The 16,513-nt window shown below is 37.0% G+C and overlaps 1 protein-coding gene across 1 annotated transcript; it reads left to right on the top strand.

Moving 5' to 3' along the window:
- The first annotated feature begins 15,061 nt into the window (after positions 1 to 15,061).
- Positions 15,062 to 16,022, top strand: Pgam5-2 (Phosphoglycerate mutase 5-2). Its single transcript, XM_018103443.3, has one exon. It carries the CDS (start codon positions 15,146 to 15,148, stop codon positions 15,980 to 15,982), a length of 837 nt encoding a protein of 278 aa, XP_017958932.1. The 5' UTR covers positions 15,062 to 15,145; the 3' UTR covers positions 15,983 to 16,022.
- Positions 16,023 to 16,513: the final 491 nt, after the last annotated feature.

Raw genomic sequence — 16,513 nt, 5'->3', positions numbered from 1 at the left:
TAGCCACGTGTGCGGCATAACGGTAACTGGCTTCTAGTTAAATGTGAAAACAAGCCAAATTAGATTCACTCCACAGGTAGTTTCTGCTGATAGCCGAGATGAACAAAAGTGGAAAGTTTTCTTTTGGCCAAACAGAAAAGTTGCAAAATTTAACTTTTTGCCGGCGGAACAATTTTCAGCTTTGCCTGTATGTGTGTGTGTGTGTGTGTGCGTGTGTCATCAAAAGTTGTTTTCAGTTTGTTTGCAAAATTGCATAAACGAAAATTGTTTTAAGCTGTTTCAAGTTTATTTTGATTATTTTTCTCAAACAACAAATAAAATGGAGTATTCATAAATATATGAATAGATGAAGTTGTTGGCTTAAAGTTTTCACTGTAAACAACAGTTAAAGCGCCACGCCTTCATGTTGTTCCATGTTCATAATTTGCTATTAATAATATGATTAGGGATAGAGGCGAGCGTGCCATGGAAAAGGTCCTGTCTGCTGCTGCTGCTGCTGTCTCGTGGGTCGCTGGGTCACGTACTGGCCAAGTGCTGACAAACTAAGCCAAGTTGCTCGATTTGCGTCCAAGATGCAAAGATGCCAAGAAGCTGACAGCGAGAGAGAGAAAAAAGAGAGAGAGAGAGAGAGAGAGAGTACAGACAGGCGACAAGAGACAAGACAAGGCATAGCTCCGCTTGGCATGGCAGTAGTTCGTAGCATAAAAACTTGTTAAAATTTAATAATTTATGGCCCTGCCTGGGTCCACAGAGGCGAGCAAGTAATAAACGTCAGTTTTTGTGGGCTTCCCGGCAGCAGCATAAAATTGGCCAAGTTTGTCAGCCGGCAACCCGACTGACAGCCATTCCAGATATGGATATGGACGTGAACGTAAAATACCACCACGAGACGTAAGAATTCTTCTTCTTCTTCTTCTTCAACCTTCTTCTTCTTCACTGCGTACCGACGGCATCCTGGCAGCCCGGCCAACCAATTTGGCTGTCTGCACAAAATTACAACCATTGATTGTTTGTTGTTGCTTTTTGTACTTGTCCCTTGTTTATGCAGTTAACTAATATGTAGTTGTAATTAAATTTCGTTTATTACTTGCTCTCCTCCAACTGGCCTAGCCCAATATTTACCTGTCTGTTACCTTCGGCACTTCATGCAAATTGACCCAGCTGAGCTCAGTCTAGCGCTACGTGCGCTCCATTCTGATGCTATTGTTAATTGCAACGGTAAAAGTTGTGAACGAAGCACGAGAACAGAGGTCGATAAGCTCATTAAATGCCACCTGAGTGTCTTTGCCTATGTCGAGAGCAGTGAAAACTGCAGTTAAAGCCAGCTATTGTATTGCCCTTCCGCTGCCAGTGTTGGAAAAGTGCAAAACAATGTTGTGAACTGCAGTTAGAGTTGAAATAAATGCATATATGGCTTAGCTTTGAGATATGTTACATATAGTATATGTTTTATGGTTTAAGTTCTTGAGACCAAGAATAAATTTGAAATGATTTATATTGCACATTTTATGCGCCTTGTCTTAGATATGATAAAAAACTAAATTGAAATTATAAATGTTGTATTACTAGAAAATAGTCCGTTATTTGAAAAGGATAGAAATGAAAATAAAATTTTGAATATTTATAGAGGTCTCAAAGCTTCTTCAGGTTTTGCACAAGCAACAATTAATTAATATTTTAATTGATTTATTAGTTTTATATATTTTAAGGCCTTGAATGTAAGATGAATAAATGATATATTTTTGAAAATAAATTAAAAATTTTTCATTACTTAACATTTTAAAATAAAAAAAAAGAGTTGTCTCTTGAAAACCTTTTACCCTTTCTTTTAAGCTATTCACTTCTGAGTGACAAATTGGCGCTTAGATTCAATCACATGTCGTGGTATACTAACTTCCACAAAGAATATTTTCAAAATAATAAAATAAAATTAATTATTATTTTACTATATTATCATTATAATACACCCTCTGCTAATACACGAAACATTAAACAACTACATAATATCCTTATGCATTTTAAATAGACAAAGAGCTTAAAGCAAAGCAGACTAAACCGTAGAGCGACGTTAATTTACTAGCATTTGATAGTTTTCATTTTTAGATCAGCTTAAAATTGTAAATTCTGAGCGAATCTCAGTGGCTGGTTTAAAGGATGTTAAATGTAATTTGCATCTAGCTACTACAACGGCCATCGTACGCATATTTTAATTTCTCTAAGCCTAATCTTTATGAAGTTTTGCATAATTTATGCGTGGGGCTGGGCTGCTGATGGCGTTGCTGGCGCTGCACCTTTAGCTGCTGGAGCTCTCGCATAAAGGGCATATAATGAATTAAAAAAAAAAGAAGCTCGGGATAAGGATTTAATGGCAACTGCTTAAGCCGCACGTAGCTGTTCTTTTGTCGCTCTGCACTACAGGTGGCACAGAGGAGCAACAACAGCAGCAGCAACATGAGCAGCAACAACAATATGAATAATAATAATAAATAATTAAAATACAACACGAGCATCCCATTGTCATGCTCAGCAGTGAAATGCTCCTGCGGCAACTACAGTGAGTCCCATTGCAAATGAACTCACGGGTTAATTATGGGCCATTGAGGGCACTTGTGTCGCTTACCAAATTAAAATGCGAGCACACACACACACACACAAACTCACACACACCTACAGCCTGCCGTGCTGCTAGCATAATTACAATATTGAGGTACTTAACGAGCAAACGGCTCTCCGATGCGGGCATCAATTATTGAAGTTTCCATTGTCAACATTGTGCCGGCGCTTTAATTCTACTTGACATTCGCTTGAGTCGCTACATAAACAGGCGAAAACTCTCACAGACCTGTGGCTCTGACATGTGTAAAGTGCCACTCGATTAGCCTAAAGTGGCTCACAATTTAGAGATGCAAAAAAGCCAGCTAGGAGAGTGATTAGAGAGAGTTGTAGAGCGAGCTTTAGAGAGTGTGTAGCCTTAGTGTTGACCTGTATAAATATATAAAACTTGCTTGTTTTATTACTATAATAATTGAGTTACATTTTAATTATTACTTTTCTCTTTGAGCCACTTGTTAAACCAATTAATTATTTTGTTTTTTTTTTAACAACTAAATTACAATTTTATTTTATTTATTGTTATTATTATTATTTTTTTTAAATATATAAATGTACACATTTAATTATGAAAATAAATTAATATGTTTTTAATTTTTTTTTAATTTACATAAATTTCATTAATTAATTAAATTTAATTTCTTTTAAAAAAAAATCGTTTTTTAATATATGCATAAATATTTGTAATTTTAAAATAAAAATAAAAATTTATTTATAAAATAAAAATTTAAATTAAAATTTAAATTTAAAATTTATTTATAAAAATTTATTTATTTTAAATAAAATTAAAAATTAAAATGAAAATAAAATTAAAAAGTATTTATTTTAATTTTCTTTTGTAAATGTATTTTAATGTTAATTAATATTAATATTTTTAAATTTCTATATTTTTATTTTTATTTATTTACTAATAAATTTCAATACAATTATACTTAAATATCTCTTTGACAGCCGTGAAATGGATCTATATTTATCCTAAAACAGTTTAAAACTAAATACATCATATCTTAGCAGATGTCTGATTTTGTTACAGTGTAACTAACACATTAATAATATATATTGCAATTATTTATAAATTACACTGTACTGCCACAATTTCATGCATAATATAATAAAATTGATTTTTTCAGTACTTCATTTCAATTATATATCAAATAAATATTTAAAGTATTCAATCAACAAATGAGCTCTCATGCCGACACCAAATATCAAGCTGAATAAATAATAAGCAAAATGCAGATAATGCAATGTGCGGAGAGTCCAGTAATTGTCAGTTAACAAGAGCTGACCAACAGAGCCAAGGGAACCACTTATTAGTTATGAAAATTTGTTTCGGACCGCCAGTTGGCGAGCATTGAGCAATCTACTCCAAGCTCTGGCTTATGAAAGGGAACTTTCTTTAGTTTTTTACTATGCAAATTGCTAATTGTAGTCATCAACGGTGCGCCGTGTTTCATCCTAATGAGAAATGCAAAACACTCGCAATTTATAAAAAAAATAGGAAAAAGAAAATAGAAAATGTTCAATGCCAAAAGGAATAAAGTGAACAGCAGAGTAAAAATTACGCGCTGACTCAAGGCTCGCACTCGTTACAGCTACTTTATACAGATATACACAGATAGATATATACATATATAAAGACTATATATACTGTATAGAAACTTAAGTGCCCAGAAATGCGTGCGCACTGAGGCGTACAAATTGTTTGGGGACCAGCGTAAAGATGGAGAGCGAAAGGAACGCCAAGTGCTTCCATCTCCAAATGGAAGAACCCTGGACAAGGCGTGGCACGGTGGGGCGGACGCAGGCACAGGCACAAGCGCAAGCGATGCTGTGGATTTAAACAAAAGTTCCCAGACGTATTTTTTATTTTCATTTGCACTACATGCCGCATTATGCAAAGAGCGCACAAAATATATATATATGTATATACAGTGAATATAAAGGTCCCAAAAATGAGCACTGCATGAGGGCCAAGGGGGGCGTGGCAGCAGCGCACTGAATGTAACGGATGCCATTGCAAGTGCTAAAAAGTTGGTGTGAAGTATTTGCATGAGAATGCAGAATATGCAGAAAAAGGTGCCAGAGCAAACTAAAAGTAATATAATAATATGAAGATAAAGAACAACAAATTTTCTACTCTGTGCTACCTGACACAGCCAAATTTCCATAAGCACCTCCTAAGTAGATGCTATTAAGCAGCGACTATATTGAAAAGGTAAAACTGCATTCAATTTAAAGAGCTCGTACTTGAGAGTGCATGCATTAAAGTTATTTCAATTATTTAATTTGATTTTTTTTTAATAAATATAAATAAAAATACATAATAATAATTATAGAAACAAAATATAGTGAATAAATTTAAAAAAAAATATATATATTATAATAATAATATTGTAAAAATAAATATTAATTTATATGAATTTATTTGTTATGAATTTATTTGTCAGTGTAATTTAGTTATATGAATTAATTTAATTTATATGAATTTATTTTTCAATGTACTTTTATATACAAAAAAAAAAAAAAAAAAAAAAACAAATAATAAATTAATTATGATAATAAATAAAAATTGAATTTATTTTTTAATGTACCTCTATATAAAAAAAAATAAATAAATACTAAATTAATTATGATAGTAAAATGTATAACTAAAAAAAATCTGTATATTTTATTTAGATTTATTTTTATAAATATATTAATGTCAATTGCCAATACAAAAATATATATATTTTTAAATTAAATTTAATTAATTAATATACAATTAATATTTCATTTATATCACATATTTTATATTTATATTTTTTTTTATATGTATTTAAAATTCAAACAATTGCCAATAATATCTTTTTACGTATTTCCGACTAAATCCCTCCACAAAATGTTGCCCCTCCGTTGCATGCATTGTCGCAGCGACAACTGAAACTTTCAGCTGAACCTCGGGCAGTTGCAGCGTTTTGTATAACAGTTTGGGACAATCGTATAACAATTAGCGCAACGCTTTGGGAAATGAAACGCCACTTACTGAGAGCATAATGGTAGCAAAAGACTCTGTCTGTTCGTTCGCTGGCACAAAGAACGAGATGAAGAAGGTTTACATAAATTTACACAATTTGAGGAAAGTTCATTTGCATATTTTATGCATTTGCGAACGTGGAACGAACACGGCCAAACGAGCCGGAGAACAGAGAACAGAAAACAGAGCAAACCTGCTGCAATTAAGGCTATCAACTTCTACATACATTGAATTTTGAATGGAGCTGGGCAAATGTTTAATAATGTGACATATGGAAATCATAATAGGACAGAGGACGTAGAACGATGCCTATGTCGAGCATATGTATGAAGCGAGATAGTTAATGGAGCGGAAATGGGCTTGCCATTGGGTAGAGAGCAGTAAAAGTTATTTAAAGGCCAACTAATACGTAATAATTAATTATAATTGGAAATACAGAGGCGTAGAGGTGATTAAGAGAGCAGCGAATGCAGAGTGTGAGGAAGAGAATAGGAAAGAGTCATGTAAACTATTGAAAAAATATGCATAGGGTTGATGTGAACAAATGGGATTAGGCGAACAGGATTAGGGTATTTATCAACTAATATGACATTTCTGCATAATTAAATAGGAATTAAATATGTAGGAATAAAATCTCATTAAAGAAATGGGATAGAAGAGATGCCTATTGAAGAGATATGTTAAAGACTCAAATTATTTTTCTATATTTTTTGGTATACATTAAAGACATCGACATTAAATAAATAATATATAATTGCACATTTGTACATGCTTATATTCATATGATACACAAGTTAAAATCACGTGCTACTTAGTTAAAATAGTTAGTAGCCCACAAAAAAGAAAAGGAGCATAAGAGATATGTAAAAAGTCACACGGAAATTGAACTTCCTATGCAAAAGTAGTAAAGTGCACTGGAAAAGGCGGACAGAGAGCAGTGATACGGACGGAAGCCATCCGAAAGTCCAAGTATCAGAAAACAGGCTGCAAACTAAACTCAACTAACCCAATCTGAACTCAGCTGAACTGAGCTGAACTGAACGGAGTTGGGTTGAGTTGGGCATGGGAACTGCAACAGAAACAGAAATGAAAATAAAGTGCAAAGTGTCACACACACACAAAGACACACACACACACACAATGTTTAAAAGAGAGAATACAGAGGTGTTGGAGGAGCAGGGCAACTGTGGGCTGATAATGCTGATGGCTCCTAAACTGCTTGGAGGCCGTTGCATGCAGAGCGCCGATGCCCTCTGCTAGCTGCAGCTGATGACGATGCAGACGGACTGACGGGCAGTTGGGCAACGGGGAGAGAGCAAGAGGTAACAACGAATAGCCATGAATGAATGAATGGCGAATTGTGGCCACGATGGCGAAACCAACACCAGAGCCCACACCAGGCCAAGCCACCAGCAAGCCAAGCCAGGCCAGGGCAGCGTGATTACAACAACAATTAGTGGCACACAGAGCCCAAAAGCGAAGCCAAGCAAAATGAGCAAAAGAAGCTGCCGCCAGCCACAGCAGACGCTGGATAACCAAAATAATGTGACAAGGCTAAATGCCGTAGCTGACATTGCACAGCTCCCAAATCCAAGCAACTGCCAAGCCAACAGCGCCAACCAGACAAAGAAGCCGAGGAGGCAGTCCTCGCCGTTGGCTAGCTCCACCTCCTCCTGCTGCTCTACCTCCTACAACTGCTTCCCCTCCTTCTTCGACTCCTGCTCTACGTCCTACTGCGTCTCCTCCTCCTGCTCCCATTCAAGATTCGAGATTGTTGCAGTTCAGCTAAACTTTTTTTTCGCCTGTAATTACTTTAAAACCTAATTGTGTTGCCTTTTCAGCAATCTTTAAGAAAAGCAGCAGGAGAAGCAGAATCAAAATCACAGTTAATTGCTGACGGAGATCTTTCCTCAGACTGGTATTCAATCTCCTGGGAAGCGAATATATTATATAAATATTGTAGAATGTACAATGAAACTTGAACTTGGAACTCAAGAACTCAATGTTATTGACAGTTTAATTATCTGCCAGACTATAATCATCGACTGTAATTATCTATTACAGATATAAGCAGAGGCTGACTGATATTATTTTCGAGTCATTCAATTTATATTCTCACTCTTCAATTCCCTCGCAGCTCCATTTATATCATAAACAATTTTATAGACTCTCGCAAATCAAAATTCCTGTTTGGCTAACATGGCATGGCCGACATGATTTCTGTAGCTGTAGCTCGTGACTGCAATCAACGTACTTCAATCGATTATAAAATGGCCATAAAAGCCACACACAGACATGCTGCTGGGCACCGTTGCAGCTATAACTGTAACTGTAAATGTAACTGTAACTTTTGCAATTTAACTGCATGTTAGATATGTATGTGTATATGTATATGTATGTATAAAGCTTGCTTAACTGCCCGTACTTATAAATGTGGCTACGAATTCATGCAATTTTGCTCTTTTTTTGCTTTTAAGGGGCTTTGGGCTCAGTTCGTGCACATTTTAGGAAATTTTTAGACTTGGATAATAAATGCAAAAATAATTTTTGTACATAAATGCAAAGTAAGCATAATATTTAAAATTTAAAAAAATAAAATAAAAATAATTTAATTTAAACTAAATTTAAATAATTAATTACCTGAAAATAATTTATATTCTAAAATTAGTATTCATATAAAGTTTTTTTTAAATGTCCCTTAATTAATATATTAAATTTTTAATGTGTACGTTAAAAAAAAAACATGTATTAAATTTATTTTAAAATTTTTTTGACATATGTCTTATATGCATTTTATTACAATTTAAAAATTTATTATTACAATTTAAATGTATATGTTCATAAAATAAAAAATGTGGTAAAATAGCTTTGTATAATAAAAAAAATTGCAATTGCAAATTTATATAACCAAAAATTATAAAAAATATTTATAAATATAATTTTTATAAAATTTAACAGATTTTATTATTATAGCTATAATCAAAATTAAAAGATTTTATTATAATAGATATTTAAAATATATTTTAAAAAAATTTTAAAATATATACAATATAAATAAATATATAAAATAAATAAATATATAAAATATATATTATTACATACCTTATATCATTGATGACTAACATAATAAATCCCTTCTAGTCCAAAGCAATTTTAATGAATGGGGGCTCATTGCTAGCAGTTAATCAAAATGGAGCTAATGAGCTATTTTATGCATTTGAAGGCATTCGAAAATTTCAACAATTCACACGATAAGCGTCCGATAAGTAGAGTCAATATATGCTCATATAATGCGCCCAACCGCTCAGTGGGTCGACCCTGAACGTGCATACGCCTAATTTTTGGTGCCCTTTTGTTATTTTTGATTTAAGCGCCGCAATATTTGAATTATGATTGTAAAACATGCAAAATTTATTGCATTTACAGTTGCCGAATTGTTGCAGCATGGACCACACACACACACACACAGAGAGATAAACACAGACACAAACCATGGCGTTTGATTTGCAGTCTAATATGAAGTGGTTGGGGGTTTGGGGCAGCATAATGCATTTTCAATTAATATTTGCTGCATTTAAAGTTAGCCTGCTGCAACTTTGATTGCAGCCGGCAAATGTAATTGCGGCAAATGATAATTTGTATAACTTGGCTGGCTTTCAAAATAATTGCAGTCGTGCGGGCAGTGCACAAAGCGAGTGCATTTTAATTGAAACTTTTGCCAAAAACCAAAACTCGACGCGATGCAACACGACTCGACTCGACTGCCGCTGCGATGCGATGCGACTGAAGTGCAATTAGTTAGCAAGCATAATGCAATTGGAATTTGCTCAAAATTTCATTATTGTCTTAGCACAATTCGTATTAAATATATATTTTTTGTGTTATTCTCTTGCAGAGAAAAGAAGAAGAAGAGTGCAAGAACAATTCAAATAAAAACAATAATAAAATATAATATGGCAATGCGCAAAGCTTGCTGCCTGGGCAAAAGGCAAACAGGAATGAATTATTTATGGAGAACACATGCAGAATAAGTCAACAGACGCTGCTGTGGCCAATGGCCGGCAATATGACTATCTCTCTCTCTCTCTCTCTCTCTTTGTGTCTTTCTCTCGCCTGCAGGCTGCTCCACATTTATGCACATAAATTGTAACGGCTTTTTGGCTCTACCTTATGCAGATTTGTTTAACTTCAAAAGAAATAACAAACTGAACAGCTTTGGATGCTGTTATTGCTGCTGCGACTCCTGCTACTCCTGCTGCTGCTGTTGCTGCTGCTGCTGCTGCTGCTCCTGCTGCTGCTGCTACTCCTGCTGCTGCCGCTGCTGCTACTCCTTTACCTTCTCCTGCTGCTGCTACTGCTGCTGCTGCTGCTGCCGCTGCTGCTACTCCTCCACCTCCCCCTGCTACTGCCGCTGCTGTTCCAAGTTTTTCTCTAGCATTAATCCACTAAACCGTAAACAAACGAGGCCAGTCAACAAAGGGCCAACATGTCGTATGAGCTATTAAGTGTGCCATGTGTGCCCTATAAGTGCCAATGTATATGTATGCGTGTGCGTGTATGTGCATAGTCCCGTTGTATATTTTAAACTGTTCGTCCGTTCGAGCAGCATGCTCTGCAAATTTTGTGCAGCTGCAAGCAGTTTCTATTTCTAATTGTGTCGCCTTCTGATATATGCTGCCAGCCATTTATTATACCTAGCTAGATAGATTTCGGCTCTGCTCTGCTCTGCGGCTGCTGCTGCTGCTGCTGCTGCTGCTTCAGGTTCTTGGCCAACATCCGGACTCACTCCAAAAATAGATAGATAGATTTCGGCTCTGCTCTGCTCTGCGGCTGCTGCTTCAGGTTCTTAGCCAACATCCGGATTCACTCCAAAAATGTCCAGCATGAAATACGGCTATTGATCCACTTGTCAAACACACGGAACATGTTTTAAGCCTGAGCTGAGACAGCTTATCAACTCGTTAGCCTAAAAACTTGGGCAACAAGAGTCAAGCATCCAAATGGGTTTTATGCAAGACAATAGAGGCTTGAGAATGCCCTGTAAAGGAAACAAAATTGATATGGGTAGACCCTAATGAAAATGTGTAGAGCAAACAGATAATGAAAAAATACGACTTGGACATATTTGTATCAGCATATATTGACCAATCGGGACTGAACTTATTTCACTTAGCTATATACCAGCAGCAGCTTTAGTAAGCCATGATTTAAAGCTTTTGGCTTATTCATTAATTTATTATATTTAATTTATTTTATTTTTGAATATAATTAAGAACTTTAACTCAAATGTGAGCTCGCTCGGGGCTGCCATGGCGATTCGACGCACATTGGAAAAGTTGATACAGGAAAGCCTATGCGTTGGCAAGATGGAGAAGTCCGATTCGTGGTACAAATGATATTCCATATATAATGCTATTTAAAATAAATTCAGAAAAATAATAAAATATAAAATTTACTAATGCTTTTGCCATCAATTAATAGTCTAATATTTTAAATTCAAATCTCAGAAAACTTAAATATTTTTGTTTATCCTCTACTTCCATTTAAATGCAACTTTTATTTTATACATATTTTTATTTTATTTTATATTTTTTACACCCATTTAAAATTGTCAAAATATTTAATTTCCGACTAAATACGCTAAGCTCTACTAAATTCGGAGTCTTTGCGAATTATTACTCAACTTCAAAATTATTCATCTCAGTTTTTTATCTTTTTTTCCCCGGTTTTGACTTTATATAATATTTAAATGGGTAGCGTGCAAACCTTTGCGTGTTCCAATTTTATTTCCATTATTTTCTTTATTTATTTTTTTTTTTTGTGTTTCCAAAAGAGCTTAGCCGCAGCGAAAAATTTATATCTGACCGCAAATGCATTTTTGGCATTGCCAAAAATAAAAAAATAATAAAATGAAAACCAGTTTATCTTTATTTCGATTTTCTGTCTTTTTTTTTCATTTATATAATCTCGCTTGCTCTGGCTGAAGAGCATGCAAATGTTGAGCAGCATGTTGTAGTTTATGTTTTCAATTTCATCAACTTAAACTAAAACGAAAAAGCTATTAACTCGAAATGCAGCTCTGAGTGTCCGACTGGATGGATAAGCAGAATGCCAGCCCGAGCAGGAGGAGGGCAGGAGAAGGAGAAGGAGCAGATGGACTGGGCTGTGCATGACTGGTCGGAGGGGAGAGGCATGGCACCATTTCCCTCTTGAATTTGCGCAAATTTACACGAATTTGATTATTATTATGATGGCAATTTGCAAAAATGTCATCTCTCAAGCGACAAATAAAAAGACGAGCTGCACAAAAAGCGAAAAGGAGTGGGGAAAAATGAAAACATAGTCGGACAAACGGAAATTTCTCATTGCGCAAAGTGGCACAGGAGCGGCTGGCTCCCTAAACAGGGTGCCCCCATTGGAGGCGAGTCAAGGCGCAGTCAGATGCCGCTGGTCAGACGGGCGCGCACCCTGTGCCAGCGCATGCAGTCCTTGGCATCAATTGTGCCAGCCACCTAGCAGGAGGAGGAATTTATAGTCCTTAACAAGCTGTGCGTCTTGTTGGCATTCGCTTATCGTGGCCGCCCATAATTATGACGCACTTTGCGGCAACTGCGCTGCTGCTGCTGCTGCTGCTGCTGCTGCTACTGCTGCGCCCTTCTTCCGGCAGCAGGATGTTCAATTTTCGCTTGCCTCTTATTTCGCTTTGCCATTTTGATTTCCTTATTTGCCTTGTCGCGTTTTGCATTCATTTGCCTTTGCACTTTATCTGCCCACGTTGCATTACTTTAACTAGCAACCAGCCACGCCCCCACTGCGGCGGCCCCAACTCTTGCCAGCTGCGGTTCGCTCGCTGAAATTATCTGCTGGCAGAATCAAAAGTTTTTGCTCTTTTATGCTACGGCTCGTGCCCATTCGGGGCCAAGTGGCCGTGCTTGTGGGCGTGGGCGTGTTAGTCAGGCATCAGTGTCCTGGAACTGTGTCAAGGACACCAGCGCCCCAAGCTCTTTTGGCGGCAAATTCGAGAAATTATTGCGGAAAAGGAAAACAGCACCACGAACATTGTTTAACTTTTCATTGCCTTTTCCCTAAGCCACACACACACACACACAAACACAGACAGCGCTTTAACTCTTCGGGCAGCCCTGTCGACCGCAGGACATAACCAAATGCGGCATTTGTCAAGCCAAACAATGCAAATACTTATGTAATTTATGATAATGTGAGCCTAGACTTGATTCAATAAGTTGTTGTTGTTGTTATTATATAAATCAACATTGAAGAGCTAATTGTGTGTGAACTGTGTGTGGAGAGTGTGTGGACTTTAGCTAGTTATTTAAATGATTCCATAAATGTCAGACTTTGGTTTAGTTCGTTGAGCTTCAGCAAGGGCAAATGCAATTTGCGATTCAACTAAGATTTCTATGCCTAGGCCGCAGCTTAACGAGTTCTCAACTTGAATTACAACTTTAAATTGACTTGCCTGACACACACACACACACACATACACACACACACAGGCGCACACCTTGCACACCATTCAGTGTGCATCTTATAAGATTTATGTTTCTGGGTCACACAAAAGGCGAACAATGTGAGATCTGTTTTATGGCTACCTCAAGTGGCTTACTTTAACAACCCGACGAAAAGTGAACGGAGAAAGTAGCTGTCGAGTGAAGGTGAATGTGACTGTGACTGTGACTGTGAATGTGACTGTGGCTTTGACTGCTGCAAGTGTGAATGCGGCTTTTGGACGTGAATGAAAGCAGCTTACAAAAGTGCACATAAGCTGGAGGAGCTGTCGAAGGGACCTTCAGCCATTGATGAGAGTTTTATGGGCATCTATGAGCTCGTCTTTGGCTGCATCAGTTTTTGCAATTCAATCCCGTTCAGCCGCTGTCAGATCTTTCATTTAATTTAATTTTCATGCCGCAACCAGATTCGAGCCGGGGGGACACGATGTCAAAGTTCCTGGAACTTCATTAGGAGCTAAGCTGACAGCCAACTGAGCGCAAAATAACCCGAATCCCTTCACGGCCAGCCACTTGTGGATATGTCTGTATTTCGAGTACAGTTCCCGGCCCACTGCTGCTGCTGGGCGGCGAAATTAAATGAACCAGAAACTTGGTAAAAGTATTTTAACCAGCGCAAATCCTTTTGACTTTTTATGCCCTGTGGCGGTACATTGACTAAATTTAGACTGCTATCTATATGGATATCTATCTCTCTCTCTCTCTCTATCGCTCTCCCCCTCTATCTATCTATCTTTTGTTTGTGCAGAGAGTAGTCAAGAAAGACAGATAGATTTAATGATATGAAATAAAGAGTTTAGTTTACAATTAACTTGAAAACTCCTCTTCTAAAAATTATTTTTAAATAATATAAAATATATAAGAAAATATATGAAAAAATTAATTAAAAGTCATAAATATAAACTGCATATAAAAATAAAACTTATAATGAAAACTACTATAAAAAAAAACATTAAAAATTTAAAAAACATTAAATTTATTTTATATTTATTTCAATTTAATTATTTGAATATTTTATTTAAAAGTTGAACCAATTTATATACTCAGAGTAGAGCATTCGATAGCCGAGCTCACTCTGCATAAGGTTTTCCTGGCGCTACCTTTTGAGAACTTATTCAGATTCGCATTGCTGATTGTGCTAGGCTCAAAGTTTGCCGCTCCAGAGTTGTTCATAAGTATTTGGCCAGGGGTAAAATAACTTTGCCATCGCGTTGGCAAGGCAAACCAAAGTCTCTCAGCAACAATTTCATACAGCCCACTTTCCTTCGCATGCTAATCAACTGTGGGCACGTGGGCGGGCTGTCAGCACCGCCGCATCTGCATAAAGTTGAGAATTATCCAAGAAATGCCAAAGTCCTCAAGAATTTCTAGATGGCATCGATGCAATTATTGTGCAATCGATTGACGACTACACGAAATGCAGATGGGTAAATCAAATATTCAATTTGAAATGTAAGAAGTAAATAAATAAATAAGTCAAGTAAATATTTAGTTTAACCACACTAACCGGAGAACACATAGTACAAGTGCTCTCTGGTTAGTGATGCAGCACAGTTAAATTTTATCGATAGTTTGTATGTCAAAATTGAAGTCGTAATGAATTAACATTTAATAATTTTATAATGTGTTTTAGCAGCTGTTGCACAGGTTTCTCAATTGTTAAAGGATTTCTTATCAAACGGCAAATTTTACTAAATATTTCATTATCGATAACTTGAACAACATCTCACATATTCATAGCTATCGATATAAATTGTAAATTTCTCGTATTGGAACTTAAAAGCGAAAAGGAAGTCAAAATATTTTTTTTTAAATACATACATATATTAAATCTTCAATAATTTACTATAACTATAACTATTACTCCCATACTCAACTTATCCTAACAAAGCCCACATTCAATCATTGTGAACGGCCTAGTTGACTGAGCAGTACGTCTCGCTAGACTTAAACGTCAATCTGGATTTTGAGCAATTGTTTTTTTGAGGCCATGAAATTCCAGAACATTTGGCGCTCCCTGGGCGCAGTCGGCGGCGGCTCCTTGGCCACTTACGTTAGCCTCAAGCTGTTCGAGCGCAACGAGACGCGGGAAGCCCACCACGAGAAACAGCAGTTGGTGGGCAGAGGTGGCTGGTGTCACGACTGGGATCAGCGCCAGCTCGTGCAGCAGAAGCTCTCGAACGAGTCGAGCACTGAGCACGCGCAGGAGCCGGAGGCGGTTGCCCTGCGACACATTGTGCTGGTGCGGCACGGCGAGTATAATTCCACACCGGAAGGCGGACGCCTGACCGAACTGGGGCGACTGCAGGCGCATCGCACGGGCCAACGGCTGCACGAGATGGGCGTGAAGTGGGATCATGTGGTGGCGTCGACCATGTCGCGCGCCCAGGAGACGGCCATGATCATACTGAAGCAGATTAACTTCGATCCGCTCAAGATGAAGCGCTGCGAGCTGCTGCCCGAGGGCACGCCCTGCCCAGGGGATCCGCCCCTGAATCGCAGCGCTGCCAGCGTGGAGCGCGCCTTTCGCCGCGATGGGCCACGCATCGAGGCGGCCTTTCGCCGCTACTTCTTTCGCGCCTCACCAGAGCAGAAGCAGGACTCCTACCTGCTGATCGTTGGCCATGCGAATGTCATACGCTATTTGGTCTGTCGCGCCCTGCAGTTCTCACCGGAGGCCTGGACACGCTTCACTCTGAACCATGGCTCCATCACCTGGCTGACCGTCTGGCCCTCGGGCTATGTCACGCTCCGTTGTCTGGGCGACACCGGCTTCATGTCCGTCGACGAGCTGACACACCGTACACTAAAGCAGAAAGTTAAGTAAGGCAGAGCAACAAATTTCTGCAGTTACTGGTTTTTACACTCAGACCTACATATGTATGTATGTATATGTGACAAGCTATGTATGCTCTTTCAAATTGTAAATGTATTGTATAAGAGTGTATAATAAATACATACATATGTATGTAGCTATAGCTAATTCTTGTTTAAATTAATTAATATTGTGGCGATCTGGCACCACTCTTGTATTCCCAATCGATATATTCGATAATAATCACTCACTTTACCATCAATAGATAATACCATTTTAAGCTTTAGGCTTTAGCGGATCATTATATACATACAAATAAATAATAATAATAAATAAGTAAATACGTTCATAGATCGTAATTAAATAAATTTTATATATATTTTGAGCTTAAACAAAATAAATGGAGATATAATTTTGTTATAATTTAATAACTGTTGACCCCACTATTATTATATAATTATAATAATTAATATTATTATTTAATTGAAAGTATCTTATCAGAAAAATATGATAATGCTATTCAAATTTCTTTATTATTTTCCT

This window comes from Drosophila navojoa, chromosome 5, assembly GCF_054131105.1.
Source record: "Drosophila navojoa isolate 15081-1374.11 chromosome 5, UAZ_NAV_1.0, whole genome shotgun sequence".
Classification (NCBI taxonomy): domain Eukaryota; kingdom Metazoa; phylum Arthropoda; class Insecta; order Diptera; family Drosophilidae; genus Drosophila; species Drosophila navojoa.
Note: the sequence above shows the minus strand (reverse complement) of the source record. Positions and strands in the feature narration are given on the sequence as shown.